The sequence below is a fragment of the Saccostrea echinata genome, unplaced genomic scaffold (assembly GCF_033153115.1).
Source record: "Saccostrea echinata isolate AGI-Se365-2 ecotype Australia unplaced genomic scaffold, CSIRO_AGI_Sech_v1 ptg000036l, whole genome shotgun sequence".
Classification (NCBI taxonomy): Eukaryota; Metazoa; Mollusca; class Bivalvia; order Ostreida; family Ostreidae; genus Saccostrea; species Saccostrea echinata.
The window spans coordinates 2746668-2774503 of NW_026889785.1; the positions used below are offsets into that span (position 1 = coordinate 2746668).

Genomic DNA, 27836 nt, shown 5'->3' on the forward strand with positions numbered 1-27836 from the left:
GAGTGCAACAAATATATTAGAATTATGAATCATCCAATAAGACTAAAAATAAACAAAAAATTATGAGTAGAACTTTTCTGGTGGGTTACTGTGTTTGTCTTCTAAAGGAAAATATGCTTTAAAATATATTTTATCTTCTAAATATACATTTAAGCTAGTTTTTTGGCGTAAAATAGGGTATAATTCCAGATAAAATGCTAATTTTAAATATTTTCATCTGTTTTAATTATGAAGTATTGGACTATAAGTATTCCGGATTTTCGTAATGTTTGCTTGTAAGAGTTATCGTTCCTGCGGGACGGTATATAAACTTCCGGTTAGGCTACGAAGCGACGAAAAACATGGGAAAATATTATTGTTGTGTCATAAACTGTCACAATTTTAGTGGCAGGGTTGGTTCATTTGGAAGGCATGTAACTTTACATAAACTTCCGAAAGAAGTATACACAAGACGTGCGTGGATTCGCTTGATCAGTAGAAAAAACTGGAAGCCAAGTAGTTATACTCGTGTGTGCTCCATAAGATACCAACCTACCGGAGATTATGATTGAGTCTATACAACATTCTAATGAGTTGATGATGTTTTACACATGAATGACTGACAGTGACACTTTTTTCGCAGTATTTTATTCGCTAATGGAACAAGGAGCAGACAAGCTGTCAACAGAGGTTTTGGGCACAATGAATAACAATAAGTTAGGTCGTAAAAGAAAACTGAGAAGGGTAGATGAATTTTTGTTAGTGATGATGAGACTTAGATTAGGATTACTGTTGAAAGATCTGGAATTCCGTTTTAAACTGTCCTCAAGTGCTGTGTCAAAAATTTTCAATTCCTGGATACTTTTTATGTATGAGTGCATGCAATCTCTTGTTTTTTTTTGCAGGAGCTTGAAGTTTTGAAGCTACATGTTCCTAAATGTTTCACAAATTTTTCAGACACACGTGTAGTTTTAGACTGCACTGAGATTTTCATCCAAAGTCCATCTTCTTTAGAAAACAAGTCCCTGACTTTTTCTAATTACAAATCACACGACACATTCAAAGCATTGGTTGGAGTAAGTATGACAGGGGTTGTAGTTTTTATTTCAAAACTCTGGCAAGGATCAGCTTCTGATGTTGAAATTACTAGAAATTGTGGTTTGATACATCTTCTTATGAGAGGAGATGCAGTCATGGTTGACAAAGGTTTTATTCATATAGCTAATGATTTGAAATGTAAAGGTGTAAAACTTTATTGTCCGCCTTTTAAATCAGAACTCCAGTTTAGTAGGAGTGAAATAGAAACTACTCGTAGAATAGCTTCTGCAAGAATTCATGTAGAACGCAAGATGGAACAGATAAAGAATTTTAGAATTTTACAGGGTATTATGCCTTTAGCAATAAGTGACTTTGCTGACCAAATATTCTTTGTGTGTACTGCTCTTACCACCTTCTACCACCCCTGGTGTCTGAATAAATTACTGGTACATGTACTTACTCTTTGAACATGATATGTTTTATAAAAAACTGAAATGAATTGTTTTAATTTAATTTTATTTCATAATCTTACTTTAATATGAACAGTATCACATGTGTATATTTTATATATACATGTACCCATTCACCCGGTGTATGATACATGTTTATTCGTACATGTACCAGTATGTTGTACATTTGTATAAAAATATCGTTTTTAATTTTGGATTGATCAACTAAAAGCTGAACACTACTCATGAAAGGCATAGTTTGCTATATTTTTTCACTTACTCATCACTATCCCTACAATTAACCCCTTGCATAAGTCGACATCTTTAAACAGTTCAGATTACTTCGCTGTGCATGTCTCACCTGTGTGGACACACACTTTGCATTGCCATGTTATTCTGTCAGGATGGAATTATCAAACTTTATGCACTTATTTAAGGCAGGGGAAAAGTTACATCAAATATACAGGTTTTATAACAGTGTGCTTGTATTTATTTATGAGTAGTGTTCAGCTTTATCAATTTTATACATTTAAAGTATGGTGTATCTAAGTAACTAATATTTACAGAAATACAGTGAATAATGTAAAACAGATCTTTAAACAATTTATACAAAGAAGACAAGTGTACTAAAACTGTAAACTCTTTCATCACCAGTTATTGAAGTTACACTCATACTTTGTCATTAAGGATGAAAACATGGTTCACCAATGTCAATATTGTCAAATGACACATGATATTAACATCAATTGTAAAATTCTGATAGAAAATTAAAACAAAAAAGAATTTTGGAAGTGTAAAATAATAACTGATATACATTTTAAAACTTAAAAATGTTATATAAATCACAAGCAGCATTAATGAGAATCAAGTACATGTATATGTGCATACCCAAGAATGTCAGGAGTGCAACATTTGATGTTTTGCTCCCAAGCATGAAAAAACTATTATCATTATATGATTTTCTGATTTTTATTTTGGAAAATAAAGACACAAAGAACATTTTTACCAAATAGATTCATCAATTACAGGATCTGTCTGTGCTTCAGATCCATATTTTTATGGTCAGGAGTGCAACACATTTTTTTTTAAAAATTCAAGTTGTGTGACGAAAAGACTTCTATTCATGCTTAGAAGTATTCATTAATTAATAATGATCTTTTTGTATAATTCAATGCTAAATTATTGACAGTTTTATTATTAAAATCCTTCCTTTTTTTCAATTTTATCAATTCAGATGTGTTTTTATCTTTTTTGTGATTTTTTAATGAACGGTTAAAAATAAACACACTAAAACATTGTTATAAAATTCGAGTAATTCCTCCTCAACTTCACTGAAACAACAGAACAAGTTCTTATGTAATTTTCACTTCACAATTCTACTTTAAAGACCCCAATGCTTCTGGTCAGGAGTGCAACAAATATATTAGAATTATGAATCATCCAATAAGACTAAAAATAAACAAAAAATTATGAGTAGAACTTTTCTGGTGGGTTACTGTGTTTGTCTTCTAAAGGAAAATATGCTTTAAAATATATTTTATCTTCTAAATATACATTTAAGCTAGTTTTTTGGCGTAAAATAGGGTATAATTCCAGATAAAATGCTAATTTTAAATATTTTCATCTGTTTTAATTATGAAGTATTGGACTATAAGTATTCCGGATTTTCGTAATGTTTGCTTGTAAGAGTTATCGTTCCTGCGGGACGGTATATAAACTTCCGGTTAGGCTACGAAGCGACGAAAAACATGGGAAAATATTATTGTTGTGTCATAAACTGTCACAATTTTAGTGGCAGGGTTGGTTCATTTGGAAGGCATGTAACTTTACATAAACTTCCGAAAGAAGTATACACAAGACGTGCGTGGATTCGCTTGATCAGTAGAAAAAACTGGAAGCCAAGTAGTTATACTCGTGTGTGCTCCATAAGATACCAACCTACCGGAGATTATGATTGAGTCTATACAACATTCTAATGAGTTGATGATGTTTTACACATGAATGACTGACAGTGACACTTTTTTCGCAGTATTTTATTCGCTAATGGAACAAGGAGCAGACAAGCTGTCAACAGAGGTTTTGGGCACAATGAATAACAATAAGTTAGGTCGTAAAAGAAAACTGAGAAGGGTAGATGAATTTTTGTTAGTGAAGATGAGACTTAGATTAGGATTACTGTTGAAAGATCTGGAATTCCGTTTTAAACTGTCCTCAAGTGCTGTGTCAAAAATTTTCAATTCCTGGATACTTTTTATGTATGAGTGCATGCAATCTCTTGTTTTTTTTTGCAGGAGCTTGAAGTTTTGAAGCTACATGTTCCTAAATGTTTCACAAATTTTTCAGACACACGTGTAGTTTTAGACTGCACTGAGATTTTCATCCAAAGTCCATCTTCTTTAGAAAACAAGTCCCTGACTTTTTCTAATTACAAATCACACGACACATTCAAAGCATTGGTTGGAGTAAGTATGACAGGGGTTGTAGTTTTTATTTCAAAACTCTGGCAAGGATCAGCTTCTGATGTTGAAATTACTAGAAATTGTGGTTTGATACATCTTCTTATGAGAGGAGATGCAGTCATGGTTGACAAAGGTTTTATTCATATAGCTAATGATTTGAAATGTAAAGGTGTAAAACTTTATTGTCCGCCTTTTAAATCAGAACTCCAGTTTAGTAGGAGTGAAATAGAAACTACTCGTAGAATAGCTTCTGCAAGAATTCATGTAGAACGCAAGATGGAACAGATAAAGAATTTTAGAATTTTACAGGGTATTATGCCTTTAGCAATAAGTGACTTTGCTGACCAAATATTCTTTGTGTGTACTGCTCTTACCACCTTCTACCACCCCTGGTGTCTGAATAAATTACTGGTACATGTACTTACTCTTTGAACATGATATGTTTTATAAAAAACTGAAATGAATTGTTTTAATTTAATTTTATTTCATAATCTTACTTTAATATGAACAGTATCACATGTGTATATTTTATATATACATGTACCCATTCACCCGGTGTATGATACATGTTTATTCGTACATGTACCAGTATGTTGTACATTTGTATAAAAATATCGTTTTTAATTTTGGATTGATCAACTAAAAGCTGAACACTACTCATGAAAGGCATAGTTTGCTATATTTTTTCACTTACTCATCACTATCCCTACAATTAACCCCTTGCATAAGTCGACATCTTTAAACAGTTCAGATTTCTTCGCTGTGCATGTCTCACCTGTGTGGACACACACTTTGCATTGCCATGTTATTCTGTCAGGATGGAATTATCAAACTTTATGCACTTATTTAAGGCAGGGGAAAAGTTACATCAAATATACAGGTTTTATAACAGTGTGCTTGTATTTATTTATGAGTAGTGTTCAGCTTTATCAATTTTATACATTTAAAGTATGGTGTATCTAAGTAACTAATATTTACAGAAATACAGTGAATAATGTAAAACAGATCTTTAAACAATTTATACAAAGAAGACAAGTGTACTAAAACTGTAAACTCTTTCATCACCAGTTATTGAAGTTACACTCATACTTTGTCATTAAGGATGAAAACATGGTTCACCAATGTCAATATTGTCAAATGACACATGATATTAAAGGAAATAAAACATTAGATATATGCATAGACTATGATTTATCATTTTACACAAAATGATGCAATTCAAAGGCTCATAAAACTTCGTCTTAGTTTTTCAATTTTGGAAAGAGCTCTTCAATATAGAATTTATTTAGCTTTATGAGTAATGATTCCCAAAAAGAGTTGTCAAATTGGATGGGAATGACTATAAAGTCTTTGATCGTATAAATAACAAAATCACATCTCTCCATTTGACATACACCCATTTGACCCTGCACCTGGGTATAATATTTATGACTTTTCTTTAACTGAATTGTATTGGTATTGTCAATATAACAACAAAATGTTTTATCCTTGCACGCTTCTAAAATAGTACACTGTCTCCATTTAAAAGGACACTTTACTTCCAAAAGATATTTGTGTGTTTCAAACTTCACTAAGCCATCAGGGCTTGCACCTAAGTAAGAGCAATGTGTATACAAAACCAGTCCCATATCTTCAACAATGACTTTCTGTTTTTTCTTCAATTTCATGTAAGCTATGTACCTTTTTTTAGCAATGAGTTCTTGCTTAATCCCCAGTGCACAGCACTATTTTCTAAAGGTTTACCATGACCCAAGAGTCTACATGTGATATTTTCCGATTTTGTGGAGTCTTTTTTTGTTTTAATTTCATGAAAATTTGAAGCTGTTATACGAGCTGCTCGAGCTGAAACCCACAAAGGATTGTTATGTTGCCCTTTAGTTCGAACTTCAATTTCATCAACTATTTCTTGACTGCATGTGGATATAAAAGTCAAAAAGTCAGATTGAGACATATTTTCATCTTGAACAGTTTTTTGTAACGCAATATATTTGTCAGAAAGGTGAAAAATATGGTCACTAGTCTCTACTTCTTCAAAATGACCAATATTGAGGTCACTTTGTACATCAATATTGTTATTAGCACATGGGGGAAGAATGTAAAAAATAGCAGCACGTGAGTTATTTCCAAGTTTTGCACACAATGAGTTTCTAAATTTTATGCTATCTACTTTATAATTCACATTTTTTTTATTCTTTACATTTTCTCCAGATAATTTGATCTTCTTGAAACTCATGTCTTGCACAGGTTTAGTATCTTTCTTTCTTTTGCTGGGTCGATTCCACTCACAAGGCTTTGAAGTGCATGGAACATCATCGTCTGTCACAGGGCGTCCTTCCAGGGCAAACAACAGTCCAGCAACATGGGTACATCCTTCACCAAGGCTGCAAATACATAACATAATCATATACATGGATTCATATCAGCTATGAGAGTTTATAACATTTATTAATTTGATTAAATAATGCTATTCACTGAGATATCAAAAATTAAATTGAAGTGTTCATTGTTAGAATTATTGTTTTATGAATGCATGCATAATTAAATAATGAGGCCAAATAAAAAATATGTGTGGTTCCGGTTACCCGACCGTCCCTATTTTATACCCCGACCCTAAACTTTCTTTTTGGCAATTTTCATATTTTTTTCCAGAATTTTCCCCAATTTCCATCAATGGCTCCGGTTTAAGTTTTAGTTTCAGCAATGACGGCCCCCTTGCACAACATAGTACAAGTGTTTATTAGTGTTAAATCCAAAGCAAGCTAGCATGTAGGTGTCCCCTACCAATATTGACTAGTATATTATCACACCACATCTAAATGTCATTTGCAAAGTAGTGATAAGTATTATTTAGAAAAATTAAGAAAATCATTTTGTTAAAAAAAAAAAAAAATCCCTACCTACCTACCCTAATTTTTTTGGAGGTGTAACCGGAACCACACATATTTTTTTGTTTGGCCTGAGAGAAATAATCCATTTATTTCATAATTTTAATTTGGCATATTTATATCATTTAAGAAAGTGATTTTCATTTAGTTAATACTGGTAATTCATACCCTGCTGGGCACGTGCAACTTGCTCTCTGGACGTGAAAAGGGGGTTTCTTTGTCATTAGGATCCACTGCTCATACACACCCTGCTTCATTGAAGGATAGCATTTTGATCGTATATAGCAATACCCACTGTCAGGACTTATCTCATTCATCATAATCTTATGTATGTAGCCCTCTTTGAAAAAATTTAATCCTCTAATATATTGTCTATAGCACTGCATTTTCTTTGCATCGACAGTCCTGTGGCTACTGTGGATCAAATAATTCTCCACATCTTGAATTTTAATGTTGGGAAACATATCCGATTTACCTGCCCAACCTGAATCCAGGTCCTTTATATCTGGTACAGGTAGACCTGAAGTTTGACACGATTGATGTGGGGGTATTTGACTGGGCGTCGTGCACGAACGATCTTTTATAGCCTTCACTACACGTTGGGCGAGTTCCAGCTTGTTGCCACTCACTTTTATGTGATTTACTCGAAGAAATGTTTGTATTTGAGATTTCTGATAATTAAGTACGTCTTCTACCGTGGTATTGAATGATAACGGCAAGTCTGTGCCTTCATTACGAAGTGGTTCCATCGCATCGTTTGGAATATGGCGCTATGCAACTCTTTACCGGATGTTTACATACCGTCCCGCAGGAACGATAACTCGTACAAGCAAACATTACGAAAGGAGGGAATTGCACAATTTCATTACCACTTGATGTTGCCAACACTTTATGAATTTTTGTGTTCTATGGTTTTAATTTTAAACTTTACTGCAGTCAGGAGTGCAACAAAACTGCTTCATAATTATCGATGCTTTTTAACTATCTTTACTAAAAAATAAGTTGAAAAAATGCTTGATACTATTTGATGTTCAAATCACTATGTCTATCAACAAATTACAGAAATTTTACAGTCAATTCAGGGAATAGTTTTCATCATTTCACATATATTTTATATACAATTTATATATATTACACTTTGCAAATAATTATGTTTTAAGGTCTTCAGAATATGAAAAACCTGCTGTAAACGATGAAAAATATCAACACGAGAAATTGATTTACAAAGTAAGAATGGGTTATTGTGTATTATAATTTTTTAAACAATGTTAAATATTTAAATAAAATACATGTCAGATGTCAGGAGTGCAACACAATATAACATAGGGTCACTTCAAAATCTAGTATTCTTCGTAAGAGAACTCGTATATAACAATTCTTTTTTTGGCTTAGATTTAAAGAATTGACTTGAACGGACAAAAAGGTGAATTTTGGGGAATTTTATTGCTTCATATTTTTTCATATTAAAACTTTTCAAACCAGAATTGAAAAAATAATGTAAAATAACAATCAAAAAGCCAATTTTTTGTCACATGTACAAGAGAAGATACTCATTCAAGGGCTAGATTTAATCATTTATGCCCCTTTTACCATTTTGAAGCATAAAAAACTATAATTTCTTGTGATTATGTATTTTAGAAAGTCTTTTAAGGTGTAATATTTTCTTTTTTCAAAAGAAATTTTACTAATGAAAATTCTGAAACTTTTTAATCCAATTGTCTATTCTATTGCCACTTCAGGATTTTAAACTAGAATGCATGTGCAATATGATGATATAAGTGAAAAATTTGTTATAAGTAGTTGAATTTTGCCAAAAAAATTCAGTTTGGTGGTCATTTTTTTTTAATTCACCCTAATTTAAAATAATGAAACTATCTATGAAGAAGTTAAACCATCAAATTACTTTCAACTTTTAGTGAGCATATATAGATGCGTCATCCATGCAAGAATGGTCCAAATAGTTACTGTACTTGGGAATGAACGTACTCTTACTTGGGGTAAGATACAAGCTGATCTGCACTTTGTCAAGATGAGCTAAAAAATAACATTTCTAATATAGTGTGACAAGAAATCTCTGTAGTTTTATATTTAGTTTTCATAAAGTGTGGGAATTCAAGGTTTGTCAAGAATCTGGAATCCAATAGCTGCCAACCCAACATGTCTTAAACTTACTAGAAGCAGACATTTTTAATGAAGCATTTGCTCAATTGCTTTTATATCACTAGGTTTGTTTGGGCGCCATTATTAGCACATGTTATTTCATTTTAGTAATAAGTAAATCAATCATTCTGTTCTATTCTATTCCAAACAGTTTATAAATATCGTCACCACAACGAATATATGTTCAAGCCCAGCAATTCAACCAATGAACTGACAGTTAATAAGCTGCTGTCTACATTGACAGTGATATTCTCGGAGGAAGAATCGAATAAACCTCTGAACGAAGAAAAACGCGTATGAGACCTTTTTGAAATATGTTAGGGAAGTCTATGGTATGCAACGAATTAATTCAGTTGTTACTAAGATAATTTTCAATGAAGACATTTACAGTCCCTGAAACGTTCTACTTTCCCACTTGAACGGTGAGCGAACGCTGAACGAACGGTGAACGAACGCTGAACGAACGCAGAGCGAACGGTGAGTGAACGATGTGTGAACGCTGAACGCAACTTGGTGAACGATGTGTGAACGGTGAGTGAACGCTGAACGCGAACGGAGCGCAAACGCGAACGCAAAGTGAACGGTGAACGAACGGTGAACGCAAGATGAACGATATATTCGGAATGCCTCTGATCTTTTCCTTGCATTGAAACTATTTTATTGTATTATATTTTCAGGTGCCAAATAAATAAATAAATAAACCAATAAATGAATGAATATTTAAGTCAATAAAATCAATTCTCCAAAATTGTCCTAAGAAAGACGATGCATGCACATAAAGTTTTTAATCACACGATTTTTATCGCATTAAAACATTGCAATTGTTATCGAACGCTGAAGTGTAAAAGATATTTTTTAGTTGGAAAATAAAAATGTTTATTCTTATTTGATAACAAATCAGAGAAAACTTCTGACTTATAGAATGAATTAAAGCGGTTGTAACATCCATTCATATATCTCCGTGTCAAGGCGATTTCGTGTAAATTAATGAAAAAAAAAATTAATTACAAAGGTCAGTGGACGTTTTACATTTATGCGCTCGTATTTTAAATTTGTAACATAATAATATATTATATGTCATTTCTATTTTTCATGATGATTTATTGAGCATACTTCTACATGTATATGTAGATGGCCGTGGTTATACTCGGACAAGATAATACAAAGATACATATTCATATTATTTGTTATAAATTCAATTTTCAGAACTTGATATTTAAGTAATATGCTGTTATAGTTTTTATTAAACAGACAAATGAGAGAGAGAGTGAGAGAGAGAGAGAGAAAGAGAGAGAGAAATATTCCGTTTTAGTCCCCCCCCCCTCCTTTCAGGCTTCACTAAATGTTTGTACCTATATCAAACAAAAACTTTTTTTCTAAATATATCAGACAGAGAAAGTAACTTTTTTTAATCAACAAATCATATCCATTTGTTTGACAGTCATACTCGTTTTTATGTTCCTGCTTCGATTTCACACGAAGTCCACGTGCTTGTCCTGTCAATCAAAATCATTCAACACTGTGCAGGTGTGAAAGTTTCGTCACATCGAAGACGGAGTGCGAGTATTTCCAACAAGTTATAACATTTATTTTTATCATTTCTAGATTTGATTCCAACATTTGAATAATAAATGAATAAAATACATTGGGCATTAACACTTGAATTTGATACATACTCTCTGCCAATTTCAAATACCACCGCCGACACGTGTACATTTTGAACTACAGTAACTATTGTTTTGTGACTTTTTTTAGATGCATGTTTGTTTTGAGACTGAAATTTTTGTTCTAAAAAAGACCTTAACTTTCTTTAAAAAATGTTAATTAAAATATTCTGGAAATGCAGTACTGACTAAGTAACCGATTTAGGGGGAAAGGGGGGGGTATTAATCACATATAAAGTTACGGTGAAGAGAGAATTTTTTTTCTCTATAACTATAGACTTTACACATTATAGTAGAGAAAATTCTGTAGTGCAGTACATTTTAAATAAATATTTCCTTTAACCACACTATCAATTTAATTCGCTCCAAAGATAATAAACAGGACATCCGCAGTACTATGTATAACTCTCAGAACTAGTTCTATCATATTTTTTGTAGTAATTAAAAAAACGTGTTAGAAATAAATATTTTCGTAATTTTGCTGCGTAATTATTTGACTTGGATAATTATATCACCATTAACGATTTGTCGTCTTTAACAAAACAACAAAATGTTGCAGTGCTTGAAGTATTTGCACATTGCCCTTAGTTAAATTTAATATTTCAGCATCGTTCTACATAGGTACAGAATGTGCTTATAACAACATTTACTTTCCAGTAATTTAATAAATAACCTAACAGCTAAGTTAGAATAATAAAAATATATATCGTAGATATTTTTCCCCATGAAATAATGATTCTTCAAACACGATATGTTAGTTATTAAATTAAAAAACCTGTAACTCCTTCCCTACAAAAAGATAAGTCCTTTCACTTCGGAGTTCCGAATGACAATGAAAACTGAACGATAGGTGAACGCTGAACGCAAGGTGAACGCAAAGTGAACGGAACGAAGAGCGAACGCTGAACGCTTTGTGAACGCTGAACGCGAGCGCACGGTGAACGGTGAACGCAAAACTGTGAACGGAGAGCGAACGGTGAACGCACGGTGAACGCACGCTGAACGAACGGTGAGCGAACGGAAAAATGGGAAAGTAGAACGTTTCAGGGACTGTAATATACAAGCTTAGGGTAAAGTTAAATTGACCTACTGTTCTTTTTATCCTTTAGCTGACAGACGTGGCGATGTCAGCGTGGGAAAGATTATGAAATTTTATTTGGGTCGACAGCAACCTCCCAGTAGGCTTTGCCATGAATCCCAGTATAGACTTCTAGGAAAACATTTATCCCACTGCATCAATTTATATCAACAGATTAAAACTTCTTCTGGAAACAACATCGAAAATCAAAGTCGCAACAATATAGCCTTTTTTGTATTGAAATATAGTGTAATTGTTGTGTAACAGTTTATTACTTCAAAACTCATTTAACAGTTCATCAGTCAATATTTCCAGTGTCATCTATGTGTACAAAGACGACAGTCCACGTGTTAATATTATTCTTTTTCTAGAGCGAGCACAACAAATACGCACGTTTGCATCCCTGATTCGGGTTTGTATTTTTTTCAGATCTTAACGTCTCTAAGACGAAGTCCAAAGAGATAATAAAGTTACTTTTAAAACTCACGAAGAACGTAGTAATGGTTGTTTAAAGTGATGTTTTATTTTTGTTTTTAACACACGTGTGTTTGTAAAATGTCGGACCCGGACGATAGAGACGAATTCTTGTCACTTGGAATATTGCAGAGAAAATGCAGAAGAAATCTGCGTAGAGCAAATAATGTTGAAGCATTAATAAAAAGAAAAAGACCTACAGTTAGTTAATCCTGTAAATCTCAACATTTGTGCAGTTTTTCCATTTACAGCATTAAATGGACTAGCAATAATGTCAAATTTAAAAACAAAATAGATAGGATATGCCCTTGCGCATTTAGATGAAAATTCAACAGAAAAACAAAAACAAACTGTTAAAAAAATTAAAGAAAACAACAATAAATTGCAAGACATTGTGATCAATCCAAAGACCTAGATAATTTTTTTGTGTGGGCAGTTTTACAGTCAATATGAAAGAGAAAAAAATATAAACAATTTTTTTAAAGTTACCTTGAAATTCCATTATGTAAAGCAAAATAAAAAAGTAAATAAGTGTAAGGCTATAAACCCTAGCTATATATGAGAGTAAAACATTGTGTGAATACAAGAATAATAGAGTTTTCTTCTTTTTCTTAATAGATTCAATATTAATGCAGACATTATTTTAATCAGATTGGGGACCTTGCAAAAAAGCGACACTTCCCGAAAAGAAGTACAACTATCCATGGAGGGTCGCTCTGCCCTCCTGATCCTTCGGGGAGAAAGGGCAGAGCACTCGAACATAACTATGGGAGCAGTATACAATATTGTAGCCCTCAAGACCACGAACGAATTTAGCGGCCACAGGGCCTACTGCTCAACTCCCTCAACAACCTTTAAGGTAAAATAAACAATTTTAAATAAATAATTCTTATTCTGTTAAGAATGAGTTTTGTTATTGTTGAGGCATTAATTTAAGCCCGTTTTTTTTTTTTGTTTTTTTTTTTCGTTTAAAGAAGTAATTGTTTTTTAATAAAAACAAAAAAAAATCATTTGTCATCGTCTTAAATTCTAAAATGATAATTCTAATTCTAATATAATTCTATAACAATAATTACCAAGCTTTAATAATTCACTACCATTCTGATTCAAATTAAAGAAATTACAATTATGTAGAAATCATATCCATTAATAGCAATGGGATATATACCTCCTATCAAAGTTAACCAACCTTAAAAATATTATGATTATTTTTTTTTTTTGGAAACCTAAAAGATATATTTAATAAAATCAAAGAAATTTCAATGAATTAATGTTCCCACATATAAATTATTTGTAGATGATCGAAGAAGAGATGAAAGAAGAGAATTTTGAAGGACTAGTTGAGTCTATTTCATTTGACAGGTATATAACATACATTTAGTCTTACACGGTAGATGAGGACATTGTCAATTATTTTATATTAACAATCTCACCAGAAATAGATCAATCCTATTTTGGAAATGAATTGAAACTGCGTATTATTTTTTAAAAACTTATCTTCTTCATGAAAGTCCTTTATAACAGATTTATAACGTCCGTAAACAAGTATGAGCAGAACAGAAATCTGACGACTTTACGATTTACTCAGTCAGCTTCAAGAGAACTCACTTGTACGTGATTTGACAATAACCTCTGAACATTATAAACGCCATCTCTGTATAGTGTGTTCTTTCCTCCCAGAAGCAGCTTAAAGATCTAGAGCATTTCTGTACTCATCCATTCAAATTCTGATAAATCGGAAGAGAATGACGGGAGTGGAGTAGCATTAGCACTTGCTGAAAAAAACATTGCAATGAGTAAAATCAAACGTTGAAATGTAATGAATAAGTACGTATGTGTTGAAATTGTTTAAATTCATTTCCATCATTTTCAGAATGGTACAGACTTCAGAACCATATTCTTCTACAATGTTCTGATTTTTCGCCTGTTCGAAATAAACTTTTTTTTTTATAATGTGCAAACTATGCATGATTTTTTTTTTTACAAATGTTAGTCCTAGTACAATTTTACAACACTTGCAAGAAACTGATTTTTATAGCAAGATTTGTATATATACAGATTTTAAATAGAAAACTTTTGTTGTAATTATAATTTAAATGTTTACATATTTTTAAAATTAAAGTCCTTCGGATGGGACGTAAAACGGTGCCCCGTGTCAAGGATAACAACCCCCATGACACGTAAAAGATCGTTTCTCTGGTTTTCGAGGAAGAGTAGGCTCGCTGTGGGCCGCCAGAGAAACCCAAAATATTTATCAAACCTGAACATAACTTTTCTTCTCAGAAATATGGCTGAAATATTGCCGACTCGGAGTTAAACAATATCAATCAATCAGAACCCACTGAAATTTTAAAATACTATCAGAAAATTTTCATTCAAGACAGAGAGCTTGATGTAAAAAATGAATCTTTTATAATCGAAGGATACACAGCCAGTGTCTTTATAAGCCGGCTGACGATATTGGATGTATTTGCAGAACTGAGTTAAGCTGAGATTTTACGCGTCCCGCTGGAAGTAAATTTCCACGGCGAACAAGCAGAGGATTATGGAGGGCAAAGGTGAGAGTTCTTGGCGATAATTGTTAAATCGTTGTGTACAAACAAAATCAAGGACGGGCGGTAAAAAATCTAAGAGCCCTCGAGTCTTCGATTAGAGGAAATTGATTTTAAAATAACCTCGCTAAAAATGATTGAACTTTTATGAAACTATGATTATCTATTTCATTCCTTTCATTCTTTTATAACAATTTAAACACATCACGTTACAAAACTGCATGACATCTAACTGTAGTATGTAATCAACTGAATCCCATTTTCTGATGTTAGATCATTAATGCTTCTAGGTTTTCCAAAGATGACCAGCTGAGCCTCGAAATTTTGTTGGAGACCTGGCAGGAAAGTAATCCTGAGGACAACTTCTTTCTTGGGACTTTATCAAAATTTTCCAACCAATTTGCTTCCGATAAAATAGTAAAGAAGTTTCCATTGTATGTATTATATTTTACAAACAAATATGATGCCACTACCCCTTGAGACATTTAGAGAACTTCCTATTTGTTCTCCAGACCGCCTGGCAGAGACATTTGCATCAAGGGTGCCACATAGACGACCTCAAACCATGCTCTCCCGCTCTTTTTTATTTGTGTGCAAACTAATGTTAGGCATTCCGCATGTAGTTCCTTTTGTTGTTTCAACGAAAACTAAAAAAATCATTTTAGGAGGGCTTGAACAGAATTAAGGAATGAAATCCAAGATGGATTCGTATGAATTTTATGACAGACTATGACGAAAGGGAAACTAATGCAGTTGAGAAAGTATTTAAAGGTTAAGAAATGTACTTTTATTATTCCAAGTATATTTTATCATATTGTAAACCAAAAAATGTCTCCAATGTAATCCTCTGACATTCTGTTGAATTAATAATGTTTTAACAGAATGTTCTATATATCTCTGTTCTTTTGAGAAACCCGTACTAACTCAAGGATGATAGAGCATATCAAGTGACTACAAGGAATGTAGACTGTATTCCTCTGGTAGGTTTATTGAAATTGTTAACATTTTGTCAATTGTATATACTTAACCAATATTTCTGATTGACAAAGAAAATGTAAATCAAAATAATGATGCAAATATAAATGAAGAAGATTAAAGTTGTAAAGAGATCAGGGAGAAACTAAATAAAGTGACCAATCGCAGCATGATACGCCCGTCAATTATCATAAACAGTTTAGAGTGCAAAAAAAATCATGTCAACCTAGATACAAGGATTTCCATGATTTTTCCATTCCTTATAATATTTGTTTATACAAAACCAAACCTTAAGTATCTGAATGATTTCGAAAAAAAATCAGAGAAATTATTAGGGAATCTGCAAACAAATCAAAAGAATTCAGACAGGAATTAAGAGAACACCAGGAATTAGGGAAAAACTTCTCTTCTAATCTTCTAATTTGGTATTTGCGACCGTTAATGCTCATTTAACGGTCGCAAACCGAGTTTTACTGGCGACGCGTAAGCGTTTTGATTGGCTAATGCACTGATGTTTGAAGCAGTAAAACGAGCATTAAGGTCAAGATCTAGAAAATGAGTTTAGACTATCTTTTTGATGCGAGATCTATTATGACGTCACAATGAATTTAAACTTACTTTTTCCCGTATTTTACGGCTGTAATAGAATTTTGTAGAAAATGAAGCATTTAATGGAATTCAATTTGAAATCATGTCAAAAGTAACCCCGATACCTACATTCAATTTAATATCATTTTAAAGTAGAGGTCAAGAAGATACGAAAAATCATATTGTGAGAGACTGTGGGCAATACTGATACATTTCCTTTTTCTGAGATGGAAAAAAAACTGAAATTTATACCTGACTTTCTTCATATTTCATTGAAAATGACTGCTTAAAAAATGTCTTTTCGTTGAGTTTACCTAAAAATTATGTCCCGAATCATCTTAATTTACCAAGCTGTATTTGTAAAGGATCATTAAAAGAACTCGTTTCTAAAATATGAGAATCTGTAGGCACCTTTCATTTACTAGATCTTGACCTTAACGAGAGTGAAAGCTTTTCATTGTGACGTCATAATAGAGCGACGCAAAAACACAAAGCTCCTGACGTATTTCATATAACGAAACTCAACAAAATAAGACGTAAACAACAAACAGAATCCATAGATTGCATTAGAATGGGAATAACTATCTTCTAACCGTTCACGGTAACTCAGTCGGTAGAGCGCTCGGTCTCTGATTGGGAGGTCGTGAGTTCGAACGACTTAGAATTGACGCATCACAGAATCAAACCCATGCCTCCCGATCACAAAGCGAGCGCCCTGCTACAAGGCCAACTTGACCGGTCAACAATGGAGAAAAAAGGGTTAAGATGCGGGAATATGAATATAAGAAGGAAGTTTCAAATTTCTATTAATGATATTTAGTCTTAGTATTTTGTTGTCCGAATTTCAACCCCAAACTTCAGGGACAATATAGAACAGTTGCATAGAGCGGGACACGTTGAATCGTTTAACTTAGTACGAATTTTATTGGGTATTCTGAATAGTAAACCTTTGGACTAGTGGGCCTTTGGACTAGAGAACCTTCGGACAAGTGGGCACTCGGATTAGAACACCTTCGGACAAGTGGACCGTCGGACTAGAGAACCTTCGGACTAGTGGACAGTGACCCTATAGTCATCACTTTGAATGAACAAAAACTCACCAAGATTACTTAATTGCAATCTTTTATACTTGAGAATACATTTAAAATATTGAAAACACAACAGAACCATACTTGATCAAAGTGAGGAACCTATCTTGTTTTTGTACAAACTGTGTGAAAGGAATATTTGAAACTTGCCTGAATTCTGATTATGTATCTGCCTATCAGTCAAAGAAGACTACTTTGGTGAAGACGAAACAAGATGCAAATGCAGGAAAGGAAATTGAAGAGGTGACGAAGGAGAATAAAGAGACAATGAAGGAATATACAGAGGTAATGGTGACAAAAAAAAAGACAAAAGAAAAGCAGTGATGCCAAAAAGGCGATTAAATGGTGATAAGGATGATAAAGAAAACATAGACACAGAACTGGGCAACTCATAAGAACCAAGAAGATCCAAAAACAAATCAAAGCATCAAGGCTTAAAGGGAGAAAGTCTAGAAGGGTTGTCGAAAAAAAAAGAAAAACTTCCTGTGGTAAGATTGATAAGAGATCTAAGGTCAACTTACTTTTGCTGAAGTGGGGGATAGAATCATTTATGTCCTATGACTTATATTGAACCAATTTAATCATTATTTTTTGAAACTTAATTATCATACACAGAATTGTATGCAGGACTGTTAACATTATGCACAGATCTTAAATGTTTCTTGTGATCTTTCAAAAGGGTGCCATATTTCTTGCATTACTCAACAGAGCATCTTTTTGGTGTTCTATATTTCATCCATGATGATGATAATGCATGTTTTTCTTCCACCTTGTTTTCACATTCTGGAAGATGATTGTGCCTTGTCTTTGGATCCCATGATTATTCTGCAGATGCTGTTAGAGATTCTTCAAATCTTTGTTGAAATATCTTCAGAGCTATATCATTCACCTATTTTTGACGGTGTCTACAGATATAACCATTGTTTAAAAGATGTTTCCTACTTCAGACAATGGCCCAGAAAAAAAATACTATGTACAAAAAAATACTATGTACAGGGTAATTTATCTTTTCTTAAATATATTAAAAAATAATTAACTTAAAGCTTGCCATAATTCACATGCTGAAATACATAAATACATACTCGTTGAAGACTATAGCATCGGTCTGTACAGTAATGACGGTGAACAACCTCGTAATCTGCGTTAACATTAGCGCCTCGTTCTAAGAACAGACCTGTTTACTCTTATGATTTCGCCGCATTTTGTACGGATTTGAGTCCAAAATACGTCTCACGCTTTGCTTTTATGAAAAAACGGAAATCGGGAAATCCGTTCGCAGTTAGTTTTCGCTATGATCTTTCTCAGTTTGACGCTTTTTAATCGCTGAAAAAGGAGAAAGATTTCAAGCACTTCAGTGATATCGGGTTGCCAAAACGCGGTGATCTAAAAATGATAGAAATCTCTCAAAAGAAAGCAAAGTATGATGTTTTTCCTTGTTATTAAACCATCTTTTGGTATTCACAAGTAATATACACTGTATGTAAAATCGATGGATAGTGAAATCTTACGGGCAAATGCCAAATCTCACTGACAAATCTAATAGAAAATACTGAGAGACAACAATATGGGTAAACAGGTCCTGTAAGAATTAAAAAAAGGTCAACTTAAATATATTAAAAATTATACGAATACACTAAATGATCGGAAATAATTGAAAGGAAAAAACATTTCATTTACACTACTGAATTAATCTCCCCCCTTAGATTCCAAAAAATCCCCCCCCCCCTGCCCTTCCCGTCACTCCCTGGCATTTTCCTGTCACTCACTGACATTCTCCTATGATCCCCTGTCGTTGTCCCTGACTATCCTATCCTGTTCACTCCCTGTCGTTGTCCCTGCTCACCTTGACATCCCCCTGTCGTCACCTGTAGTAGATTTAAAATGTTCAAGACATCGTCCTTGGGCAAAGGGAGTGGTCTCAAAGTCACTTCAAAAAGTGGCAAAATAAATATATACATGTGTTAGTGTCTAGTTTTTTTATTATGCCAAAAATTTGACGAAGTTACTTTCGAAGTTACTTGAACTCAAATTAGAGGCGGGTTTGGTCTTCTGATAGGGGCAACGGAGAGTTTTAATTCCCACATGATCCTCTTGGATCCCTTTTTGTCAAAAGAATTGGGTTTTTCTTTTGCCTTGAGTTTGAGATATCTGCAACCTGTAAAAATGCTTCTTGTAATTTGAACATTTTGATTTAGCAAACCTTTTTTTAATATTCATGTGAAGCATAATTTGTCCAAAATCTTATACGTGAAAAGAAGAAAACACTTGCTGTGGCCTTCAAATCGACATTTAAATATATCGACGACGTATTGTCAATTAACAATGGTTATTTCCATTCTTATGTCGATACGATATATCCTGGTGAACTTGAGATAAAAGATACCACAGAATCTGACACATCTGTTTCATATTTGGATATTTTACTTGAAAAAGACGTTAATGGTAATCTAACAACCAAGCTTTATGATAAACGTGATGACTTTAAATTTTCAATCGTCAACTTCCCTTACTTATGCAGCAATATACCTTCATCACCTGCATACGGGGTTTATATCTCTCAGTTGATTCGATACGCAAGAGCATGCTCTACGTATGTACAATTTCTAAAACGAGGTAAATTATTGACAAACAAGTTGATGAAACAAGAATATCAGCAGTCTCGTTAAAAGACATCATTTCGTAAGTTCTGTGGTCGATACAATGACCTTGTCAGCAAATACAATTCATCATTGCGTCAAATGCTGACTGACGTTTTTCATACAAATTGTTAGGCCATTATTTACACACTGAATTGTCGACGGATTTTTCCGTTATTTCCCGATCATGACAAGGAGCACACGGCGGATGTGACTGGTAGGCAGGGGATGCTCACTCCTCCATGACACCTGATCCCACCTCTGATGTTTTGGAGGTCCGTTTTTGCTCTGCACCTATTTTGTAATGTGTAATGGAAATTTGAGCTTGAATACAGTTTGTAATCTCCATATATTTCATTGTGAAAGCCTAAGATGCTGCATGAGACTGAAAGCCATATTTACATGTTGCAGGGATGTCACAAGTGACGCATAGTCAAGAAGCCCTAAAAGTCATATGAATTCTAGACAATGATAATACCAATTGAACACCTCTCCACAGGCAGATGCCCCGCAGACCATTGCACCAGCTGGCAGTCTAACTATCCTGTAAAGGACACTGGAAAGAACACCATGAGGAACAAAGGGGAATTTTTATCGTGGAAAATTGTCGCTATGCGAGTAGGAGTGAGCATCCCCTGCCCACCGGTCACAACCGCCAAAAACTCTCACCTGGGTCCCCAAAACCTTTCGCCTCTTCTCCGTGGAAATTTACTACCAGCAGGAACGTCTTTGGACCAGACAAAAAGTGCTTCTGTTCATGATAAACCTTTCCTTTTTGCGCATCTTTTTCCCGAGTTTTCCTGCAGCACAATGATAAGGACTAAACAGGCGCGATCGTTCGTTGCTGGTATTGGAAGAGGAAATAAAAGTTTCCGACGTTTTTCCAGGCAGAAGTCTCAATGCTAAGTTTTTCCATTTGTCATCTGATAGAATCTCTATCTGTTTTTCTATGACATGTATAGAAATAATTAACGAACAGTAATCAAGCTTCAAAGTCCATCAATAAACTCTTCCCGCTGACTCACGTTAAACAATAAACAATAAATCAATCAACTCTTCCCAATTCCATCTACCAAAAATTCTATTTCTTGAGTGAGAATCAAACATATACTTGTCATGGTTACATTCCATTACCATAAATGTTTTATCAATGGCAGTTATGACACAAGCATCAGTGTCTATAAGTGATTTCTGTACTGCCAGATCTAGTGATAGACGAGTCTTTTTTCCAATTTGCTTAATGCTTCCTGATATTTCAATCGGACATTAACAAATTTCATTTGTCCCATGAATCCAATTTTAAATCTCAATTCCTTTTATTTAGACATTATCCAGATATACTTGATTCCATTTATCTATATCTATGAGCTACTGCTGAAAAAATGTTACTACACATAGTTTTCCACTTTTTCTTCCAAATCTTATTTCCCTGGTGAGAACAACCTTGAACTAAAACTCAATTTTGCTATTTGACAGAATTTACCCTCTCATCTGTATCTACTTTACGGAGCTTAAATAATGGTATTCATACTTCAACTTTTGTTCATTTAATTTTTTTTTGTCTGTTTCTCTTTAACATGTTTATTTCACGTGCATTTTCTTCATTTTCTATTCGATTTGGACATTTGAAAGAGGCTTTGCTCTTTGGATTCTATTTGATTTGGACATTTTATAGAAATGTTGCTCTCTTCTGTACATTTTATAGATATGTTGCTCTGTTCTGTGGCCTGATTTCTCCTCTGCTGCATTCTACGTCGCTGCTCAGATGCATGTTGGTCATCATTTTTAAACTTCATGGTCTATTTTACAGGTCAACTTGAACATTTAAACAAAAAAAGATGGCGGGCCTAAATTTAACAGGAAATGATTGTTTTGTAATCGAAAAATTCCGTCACAACTTAAAAAACATAGGTAATCAAAGATTACGAAGACCACCTCGACGAATGTTGTCTACAAATATTAGGCAAATTTCAGATTTTTTTCCTTTTAGTTAGTGTGCATCCCAAGACAAATATCCATGCAAATTAAGTTGAAGTACGACTTACCTTAACAAAAAGTACTATAGTTAATTATAGTTTACTATAGTTGACTACAGTAAATCAAAGTTTTCACTATAGCAAATCAAAGTATAATTACGATGAATTTCAGATCGATATATTTAATTTTTTTTAATTCATACAAGTAATTTCTTGATATAATTAATAAGACGTATTTCTTGTATATTTTCATATTTTATCAAAACATTACATCATTGGTATATAATTAAAGAAATATTAAGGCTCTAAATCCTCAGTAAAGTTTTAGACTCAAGTTCCAGAGTAAATCAAAGTATTTACTATAGTTAACTAAAGTTAACTGTAGTAAATTTTTGTTTGGGTATAGTTAATTAGAATTTGACCTGCTCCAAAAACTTTATGCATGAAATTAAGCAGTATTAGATAAAATTTAAACAGTCAATGCAAACGTCTCCTGTCTTCTTCTTCCATATATTCCAGGTCATAATTCAGCGTCCTGGCATCTCAAAGTCTCTCTCTTGAGATTAACAGTAGTATAGTGTGAGGGATCAAAATTTGCACACCGATGACGTCATGGAACGGGCTCCAGTCCGATAAGTCATCGCACATAATGAGGATAAAGGGGCGGATCACACCACAGGTGGTTTTTGTTTTTATGAAGTATTAACCGATGTAATAAAATATAAATTTAAGAATAAATAATTGATACAATGTACGTATATATGTGATTGGTTTGAATATAATGTTACTTCATTTAATAATACAATTATAAATCAAGGAACACGTAAAAATGTCTTCGAATAGGATACGTTATAAACATCACACGGAGAGTATTTGATGCGGTGTATAGTATGTCATACTGAGCGACATTAGAAATATGAATACGTGTGTATAAAAAAAAAAAAACATGAACAGCTGTTAAAAGATGAACTCAAATAAGATATAAACAAGAGTTTTTAACAATCTTGTAATTACTCAGCTACGTTAAGGAAGGATATATGGAAAAGTGTGGAATTCAACAAGTATAAACTGTGTGACATTAAATTTTCGTTTATTTTGTAGTTATCTAAACAAGCCTGGAACCAGATATTTATATTAGAATGCTGGGTGTTTCTTAATGCACAAGCATATATTTTGCTATCTCGGGGACACCCAGTCACGTGTTTCGTCTACAAATAGGTGACCAAATCTGACTTTCTTTAACCTGCCCAGTGCAAGGGCTTAACCTACCCATTTTTTTTTTAAATGTGTCATCGTGTAGAGTAGACCTAACTGTATTCAGAAAGTGCCGAGAGCTTAATTATCATCGCCATCTTAACGAAGATTTCAAGCTCCCAGCACTTTTTATGTACAATAGGTATGCATTAAACAGATATCAAAAAACCAGCTAACCTTATCACGTGTATGCCCTTGCACTGGAGCCGTTTACTAAGTATACACATGTTTACAGCACTAAAACGCTTACATGCACCAGATTCAAGGGTAGATCAATCTAATATATTGATACATAAAGTTTTCCTTGGCGCCGGTTTTCGAAACATAAATAATATATTACCATGGAACCCCCCCCCCCCCCATATTTTTGAATAAATCTTCTGCACACATTCTTAGACTTTCTTTTTTTATACGTACTCATATAACTGGTTACCGAGACAAATCATTCATATAAATAAATATTTTCTTCAATATTCAAGCAAGATACCCCTCTACACCCAGTCCCGTTATCATTTTTTCTGCTCAACAGCGGCTTTCCAAATAAAATTTTTTTCTAGGCATGGAAAAGTACACCATGCTCACATAAAACATTTCCCTCGTAATCAGCTTTCTTTACCCCTTCTTTTTTCTCTCTCCATTTTCCGCTCTTTCATCAGGGACGGCAATGTGCTAAGCTTTGCTTATTTTCTCTCTATTTTTGACCAAATTTATAACACAGGAGGAATTTTTTTTTTCCAGTGTATTCAAAAAATATTTAAGAACAAATTGCACGCAAAATATCCATACTGCGCTAATAAAATATATTCCAAAAAATGCAATATTATTACAAACAAGCTTTTTGGAAAATCAGATTTTACTAGGGAGATTTTACTTTTTAAAATAATTACTCTGACATGGGAATCTGATGCATTGCATTCATACAGATAATTATATATTTATATCAATACGCTTACAAAATAGCTAACGTACCGTAAAAAGTTATTATTTTACCAAAAAAAAATCGTTTGAAACACACAAACGACAAAAATATATTTTTTAAATCTCACATAAGTGCGAGATTACATATGCCATCATGCCACGGAGAAGAATGTCACCTTGAGGTTTTCTTTGTTTGTATGTTCTTTAACGTCCCTCTCGAAAATTTTTCACTCATATGGAGACCCCATCACTTGCCGGTGGAGAGCTGCAAATTTTAACCTATACTCGGCACTTACGGCCATTGAGCAGTGAGGGATCTTTTTCGTGTCAGCACCTACTGCGACACGGGACCTCGGTTTATACGGTCTCATCCGAAGGACCGGTCTCCACCTCCCACAGTGATATTCGAATCCGCGACGTAAGGATCAACTCCTTACGCTGCGACTCTAGAGCAGACGCTCTAACCACTGCGCCACGCGGGCGACCACCTTGAGGTAAAAAATAATTTTAAATTTTGCCAGAGTAATTATAGCTAGAAATAGCAAAGACTCCCAGAGTATTGATTTTTTGAATTCCTATAGCCCCCCCCCCCCCCCAAAAAAAAAAAAAACAATAGTTCATCTCCAACAGCATCTATTGATCTTGGAAAATTCAGTAATCTTTACACGGCATCAAAGCGGTATGATTTCTACAACAGAGTCATGTTTAAATACCCCAAAATGCATGTGCCTTACATAATCTTTAAACGACAACTCCCAAGACTACAGAATTATGTAACAAAAATAGCTCCTGGAAAAATGCAAACAAAAACGGTGAGAAGGAACAGTTCATTAACCATTTTGGTCTACAAAAACGGTGACAATGCACAGTTCATTAACCATTTTAGTCTACAAAAATGGTGCATGCTATCTGAAAAGGAAAGAAAATGCATAACTTGGTTGACTGTAGTTCTTGCAAGTCACAGTGGTGAAAAACTTGAAAATTTCAAAACCAGAACAATTCATCAAAGTTTTGGATCCTATAATGGAGAAAGAATTTAATACTTCCATGAAAACAACAGTTTCAAAACACTACAATTTAACAGAAGTCAAACAAACAAAAGTAAATAAAGAAAAAATGCACACAATTATATTGGAAAATTCAAATGATTTGAACAACTTTTTGGCAAATCATTCAGTCAACTGAACAGAGAGAGCGCCTTGACACTTACTTTGAAACTCCAAACATTGCCGAAGTTAGAACTGAAAAGCAAACAAACAAAATCAAAGAGGTTTACCCCCCCCCCCCCCCGAAAAGTCACAATGGTATAACAAAGAACTATCAACTGAAAAAAAAGATTCATTGTATTTTTGGCAACATCTTGAACCTGGTACTACAGTAATTTGGAGAAGTCTCGCCCTAAAATTTGGACTTAGAAATTAGAATGGAAATATTCCCAATAATGCAGGTCAAGTCATGAAAACTCTTGCAGAACAAAATGGAATAGACACAATAAAATTCAATACTAGTGTCAGGGTCAGTGGCAGAGACTATTTCCAGAGAGTCGGAAGAGCCAATATGAGACTTTGTTCCCAAGTTACAATTCCAACATCACGCCCTGTCCGACATCTTCAGGATGGCATTAAGAAAAAGTTAAAACCAATGCTTTGTATATTGGGGGAAAAATTATTCCCAAGATTTTTAACAGAAACAAGCTAAGTTCAACAGGATAGCTAGAGGAAACCCCCAAAGCTCTGTATAGACGAAAAATTCCACTTAAACAGATACAGAACAGCATGATTCAGGACTAAATAGAGTTAATGGAACTTAGGACACAGAATATGACCAGATGACAGACAAAGAAGTCGAGCACATACAATCTTCAAAGTATAACATGAAAGATCAAGGTACAAAAGAAGATCTCATCAAAATAGAGAGAACGCGTCACCTTAAGATATGGCATGACCACTCAGACATTCTCAATCACAGTTATATATCATTCATGGTGTCTACTCTGTACGATCCCTACATATTTCTAACAAACCAAGAATACTGCCAAAAGTTTCCAGATCGATTGATGTTCAGGCTACAGTAAAAAAGCCATATCTTTACATTTTGGGTCAATCCAAAAGCACAGACCATGACCAATTATCTTATACATTGTCAAGAATAGAAGATTTAAAAGGTGTTTCAACTTCTTCTCAAGAACCACTGAACAAATTTTAACTAAAGTTGGTACAGAGCATCCTTGGGTGAAGGGGAGTTTAAATTGTTAAAATGACACGACCAACCCCCTTATAAGGGGAGATAATCAAGAAAAAACAAGAATAGGGTGGAGTCATTAAAAAAATCTTCTCGAAGAACCACAGGGCCAGAAAAGCTGAAACTTATGTGGAAGCATCCTTGGGTACTGTAGATTCTTAATTGCTCAAATCATGGCCCCTCGGGATAGGGCGGGGCCACAATAGGGAATCAAAGTTTCACATTGAAATATATAGGCAAATTTTTAAAAAATCATCTTAAGAACCACTGGGCCAGAAAAGCTGAAACTTAAGTGGAAGCATCCTTGGGCAGATTCTAAATTGTTCAAATCATGGTCCTCAGGGGTAGGGCGGGGCCACAATAGAGAATCAAAGTTGAAATACATGTATATAGGCAAAATCTTTGAAAATCTTCTAAATTGTTCAAATCAAGGCCCCCGGGGGTAGGGCGGGCCGCAATAAGTATTGCAAAAGGGGGGGGGTCTGGTAAAGAACAGGAGGGCTAACGTAACTCAGGTGAGCGTTGTGGCCCATGGGCCTCTTGTTTAGAGTTTCGGGCGTTATAGGATTTGATCACGTGACCGACTTCATGTCATATCCCAATGAAACTCTAAAAATGATATCTTATTTCTTAAATGACTAAACATGAGTTTGCTCTTCATGATAAAAAGATTTTTTAAATTTTTTCCCTACAAATCTGTATGTTTAACTAGCATTGGGACCCCACCCTACCATGGAGGGTCATGATTTAAACAAACTTAAATCTGCACTTCCTTAGGATGCATCCAATCAATATGACTAAAATGACTGTAATGAATTTTAATTTTCAGTACTTCAGGATGCTTTCATATTTATATGACTGATAATGGTTATGTTGTTCTTTCTTAAAAACATTTTAAAGATTTTTTTTCCTTAGATATACCTATGTAAAACCTTGATTTCCCATTCATGATTTGACACTTTAGAATATGCAATTCCTGAAGAAGCTTTCATAGTTTTAAGCTTTTCTGGCCTGTGCTTCTTCATAAGATTTTCTAATGACCCTGCTCTATTTTTGCCTTTTCTTGATTATCTCCCCCTGGTAGAGGCTTACCCTTCCTTTACTCACAAAATGGTTTGTATCAACTTTTGTTAAAATTGATCAAGTGAAAATATTGGCAATGTGAAAAGGTTACAGACAGATGAACAGATGATGGACAACAAGTGATCAGAAAAGATCACTGGAACTTTCCATTAAGGTGAGCTAAAAGTGGTGAATATTTTAGCCAACAAACAATAAAACCAAGACACTAATATCACCTTAATCCATAGTTCATGATACATGTACATTGTAAAAGCTATCATGGAGAACTTTTCATTTATATTCTGCAGATTCTCAGAATAATGTGCCTATGTTTTCCAGTAATTAATCATGTTTATCCAC

The 27836-nt window shown here is 33.9% G+C and overlaps 1 protein-coding gene and 1 pseudogene across 1 annotated transcript; one reads left to right on the forward strand and one right to left on the reverse strand.

The window, feature by feature from the left end:
* The first annotated feature begins 341 nt into the window (after positions 1 to 341).
* LOC133199777 (uncharacterized) lies at positions 342 to 900 on the forward strand (annotated as a pseudogene).
* Positions 901 to 5597: 4697 nt separating this feature from the next.
* On the reverse strand, positions 5598 to 7559 carry LOC133199778 (uncharacterized). Its single transcript, XM_061335617.1, has 2 exons — positions 6979 to 7559; positions 5598 to 6306 (listed from the first exon to the last, which is right to left on the reverse strand). Exons 1-2 carry the CDS (start codon positions 7557 to 7559, stop codon positions 5598 to 5600), a joined length of 1290 nt encoding a protein of 429 aa, XP_061191601.1.
* Between the last annotated feature and the right edge of the window lie 20277 nt (positions 7560 to 27836).

What these genes read in the sequence shown, in the direction of transcription:
- LOC133199778 (XM_061335617.1), bottom strand. Translation starts at nt 7,559, where the DNA reads ATGGAACCACTTCGTAATGAAGGCACAGACTTGCCGTTATCATTCAAT. An exon ending in AGTTGCACGTGCCCAGCAGG is followed by an intron (nt 6,307 to 6,978) that starts GTATGAATTACC and finishes ATGTATTTGCAG; the next exon opens with CCTTGGTGAAGGATGTACCC.